Source organism: Geospiza fortis, unplaced genomic scaffold (genome assembly GCF_000277835.1).
Source record: "Geospiza fortis unplaced genomic scaffold, GeoFor_1.0 scaffold41, whole genome shotgun sequence".
Classification (NCBI taxonomy): Eukaryota; Metazoa; Chordata; class Aves; order Passeriformes; family Thraupidae; genus Geospiza; species Geospiza fortis.
The window spans coordinates 11,642,275-11,646,520 of NW_005054299.1; the positions used below are offsets into that span (position 1 = coordinate 11,642,275).

General features: G+C 40.6%; 1 protein-coding gene across 1 annotated transcript in view; it reads left to right on the forward strand.

The window, feature by feature from the left end:
* The first annotated feature begins 2,351 nt into the window (after positions 1–2,351).
* Positions 2,352–4,246, forward strand: part of LOC102037303 (potassium channel subfamily K member 17) — a 21,090-nt gene continuing 19,195 nt past the window's right edge. The window contains exon 1 of the mRNA XM_031059661.1: positions 2,352–2,494. Within this exon, the coding sequence (XP_030915521.1) occupies positions 2,352–2,494 (143 nt within the window). The remainder of the gene's footprint in view (positions 2,495–4,246) is intronic.

The following is a 4,246-nucleotide window of genomic DNA, read 5'->3' on the forward strand; positions in this document are numbered from 1 at the left end:
TTTGTACTTGTGTCAAACTTTTTCTATCTTCTGCTTGTTTAAAGGGAAAGTCCTTATGTCTCTTAAGTTATCCTTAAAAATGCTTCTGAAGATATTTGCAGGATGGTTGCAAGACATAAAGCAACAACAAATGCAGTCTTACTAAAGTACAGATGGTTGAATTTTTATGATGCAGATACAAGTAAAGTGACGTAAGTGGGTTCTCTTTTTGCTCGGCTTTTGCCTGTAAAAGAAAAACCTGCAATATTGAAGTGTCTTGAGTACTTACCCAAACCCTTTGATTTCAGTAGGTGCTGGTAGTTGAGTATGTACTCCTTGCTTTGAGGCTTTACTCATCTGCCTCAGATAGATGCTGCCATCACAAAGAAAACCTGGGGTTGGTTTGTTTTGTTTTGTTTTAGTGGTGTTTTTGTTTGTTTGTAAAAGCAGTGTCTGATGATGATTGAAACTATTGCAGCTGGTCACTGCAGTTCAAAGAATCTAAAAGTGACTTGGAACTTGAATATATACTTTTTTTCTTTTCCTCTTCATAAGAGAGGAAAATACAAAAGCCATCAAATGGGATGATCAAGGGTGTTTCAGCAAGGCTCTGGCAGACAAAATTATGCCAATTCCTTATGTCATACTCTCATCCCTTGGCTTTCTGAGTGGTATATTCTCTGTTGGCAGTCAGTAGTACAGTGATTATATGCTATAAATTTGGGCCTTTGTAAGCTACTGTAGTAGCCACTTTTATTACTTATGGTGTGCTACCTGTGGAATTTAGATAGAGAGAAGTGAGAAATAGAGCAGAGAAGACCAGTCTGGCATTTCATAAAGCTGGACCTTAGTTAAGCTTCATTCAGCACTGGCCCATAGGGTAGTAAGCACCTGGTATGGCACTTGCCCAGGGGTTGCAAGCCCTTGGTGAACGATGGTAATGAGGTGCTAGTAATGGAGAGAAGATAATCACAACTAAATAGGTAGAAATGTCATTCTGTCAGTTTGTTTTACTGCAGCATGACCTCTATGTGTTCTTGATACCCCGAGAAGAAAGCCACTCAAATCCCTTTAGACCAGAGGTTGTTACAATATGCTGTGTGAGTACTAAACTGTGACTGAACAAGCCCTTGATGGGAAAGTTACAAGTAAGCTTTGTTTCATTTTGTGCAGTGTCTGTGTGTGCCTTCATGCTCTGAGAAGCCATACTCTGAGTTTGAATGGCTTTGTGTGTTATTTTGAATAACTTTAATGCTGAGAAATTAATCCTCAAAAATCCACAGAGCTGTTGCTTTCCTATACTCTTTTCTAGTTTCCTAGGCAGCAATCACTGGCATGCTCTAGGTGTGATCAAAAAGAGATGTTTTTGTGTGCAGTAAATTGTTATTGCAGTATATTGCACATCGTTTATCAGGCAGTGCCATCACTGGCTCTTTTCAGATAAGAAACTTGTCTTCTAGGTACACAGCTGATTATTTGCTAATTAAGAAAGACATAAAGCATGTTTGTGAAAACGTAAAGCAGTGTGTGAATTTTAATTGCCTTGACATTACTGGCAACTCCTCATTGTTTTCTTATAGCTCTCGGATTCCAGATAATGCTAAACTGTGTTTGTTTTAAGTGTATATGGGCCAATATGAAATAAAATCCTAGTTTGCTGAGCAATGTACAAATGTAATTTTACAACCTGTTTATCACTTAGTTCCTAGTTACCAACCAGGAGGGAAAATCCACTGTTCCAACCCTTGTGCAGATGGGGGAGCAACAGAGAGCTCCAGCTTTAAGGAGCTAGCAGGAGAGCACAGAGTGAGGGTGGTTAGGAGGGAAGCCAAGCAAACAAACCATGCTGTAGTAGCTTGACATGTGAATTATCATTCAGTAATTTCTATGAGTTGGGTCCTTTCCAATGAAGATGCAGCCTTCTACTTAACAAAGGAGAGGACAGAAGGAGGTGAAAACAACAAAAACAACAGTGGAGGAGAATGTGTTAGGAAGCATGTGACATCTGTGGTGGTGGGCCCCTGCTTCCTGGATTTTGTTGGGGCTCTCTTGCCTGGAGGAATTGGCCAGCTCTTCCCCTGCAGGAGTGGTTCCACATTTCCTGAGCAGTTGAAAGTAGCACGTGTGAATGCTTTACGTGTGAGCAGATAAGCAATGCATGGTCATGTGTTTATACACACACAGAGGGCACAATGGAGGCACTGTGGCCACAAGTCTCTCTACAGTGTATCCAGTGATGTTTTACTCAAGGAACACATAAGTTTGACTTTGTTGACCCGTAAAAACCCAGGATATTCTTCTGTCAGTCTGACTGCACGCGTGCTCACCAGACAAGACTGAGCGCAGGCCATCCCCATGAGCCACTAGGCAGCATGCAAAGAGGGCAATATCTGGCCTTTTATTATCATTATGGTGGTGATCTCTACGTGCCGGAATTACTGGATGTGAGGTCACATCAAAGGAAGCCCTCAGTAACAAAACTTGCAGAAGATGGCAGCAGATGCAATGATAGGACGTATTGAAGGTGATACACTTTCAGTACGATGAAGAAAAGTACCTGGACTCAGCTGGGGAGAAAAATATCTATTCCAGGCAAAATTATGTTTTTTTCTAGATTCTGGAAGTGTCCAGAACGTGAGGCTGCACACAAAGAGGACAGTTTGTGTATGAGCATATTTCTTGGAGCTGAGACCCTTTCTGTCCTTTTGGGCTTGGAGACACGTAGACATTCTTTGGTGTGAATCACTTCTAGTGCAAAAGTGCTTTACTGCGTAGTGTCAGTGTATATGTAGCTCTAGTCCAGCTGAGCTACCCTCCAAACTCACTCCTTTTCCTGCATTATTTTCCATGGTGACAGGCACTCAGCTGCTGTACTTGCCAGTGTCTCTAATCAGATGATTGGCTGTAGTGCCAAGCTTGGAACAGTGCTTTTTGTGTGCTACCTATTACCATGACATCCCTTCCATTCTATCCTTTTTTTTTTTTTTTTTTTTTTTTTTTTTTTTTTTGATAGAAACCTTTTGTGTTGTATACATATTTCCCTAGTACAGATGTTTCCTATACTTATTATATTGTTCTATTGGTTTTCTGTTGGGGACATATATAATGCTATTTAAACACAGTTGCTTTCATAAGATGAGAAAATGAAAGCTGAGTTAATTTTTTTTCTTGTATCTAGAAAGATGTAAGGTTTAGTGAAAAGGGCCTAATGCTAAAGGGCAGGTTATAAACTAAATGGCTGCAGGTGGATCTAGATACTCTTATCTTCAGAGTCAACAGCTAGAGGTACACAGAGAGTTTGAGTAGATGTTTACAAGAGCAATGAGATCCCACATGACTGAAAGATCCTCATCAATACCTTGGCTTATACTGACATTGAACCAGCAGAGAATTGTGACAGCTGTCAGGAAATAAAGCCCTGCAAACACAGTTTACTAAAATAATCTTGTACTCAGATGATGTAACAGGAGAGGGTGAGCATCAGAGATCACCTGCCAGTAGTGAGGGCATTTAAGGAACAGCACTGACTCCTGGTATTGTGGAGCTGTAATATCTATATGGAACCCAATTTGGTCAAATTAACTTGTCACAGGGTTGATCCTCTATAGTTGTTTTTTCCAACTTCGTGCTTATCAAAATGCGCTGCTACTTTGTTTAAGCTACAGCCAATTCATCATTCTCTAGACCTGTTGGTTAAAAGAGCTGTGGGTGACTTACCAAGAACGTGCATTCTGTGCTAATAACACCATCTTCTAGCCTCCCATTGACAGAAGTTGCTGAAGGTAAAATCATTATTCTGTAAGGCAGTAGGCTGGCACTATATCATCACACTTCTTGGAAGGTAATGAGAAGACATGCTGATAACCTTTTTCTGGTTAGTTGGCTCAGCCCTAGGTCTTCTGGTAGTGTCCAGTACCTGTGTTCAAAAAGAGAAAGGCAAGAGAAAAAGCACAGCAGCCTATTCTATCATACCTCTGCCTAGAGAGAGATGTTCTTTTGATATTATCAAATTCCCAGTTACAGCTGGTCAGGCTTGGTGGGAAGCAACAAGGGAGTGTAGCCAGCTGGCATTGAGTGGTGAGTGTCTCAATAATCTGTCCTACCAGAAGATTTGAGACCCACAACTAGCAGTGAATAGCTACAGACTGGGGGTGTCGTCTAAAAAGAGAGATGGTAATTGTTGTCAGTTGTTTGAAGATGTGGGTTATTATTATACATATTGTTCTTCACACTTTATCTTTTTTAATGCAAATAAAAGAAAAACAAC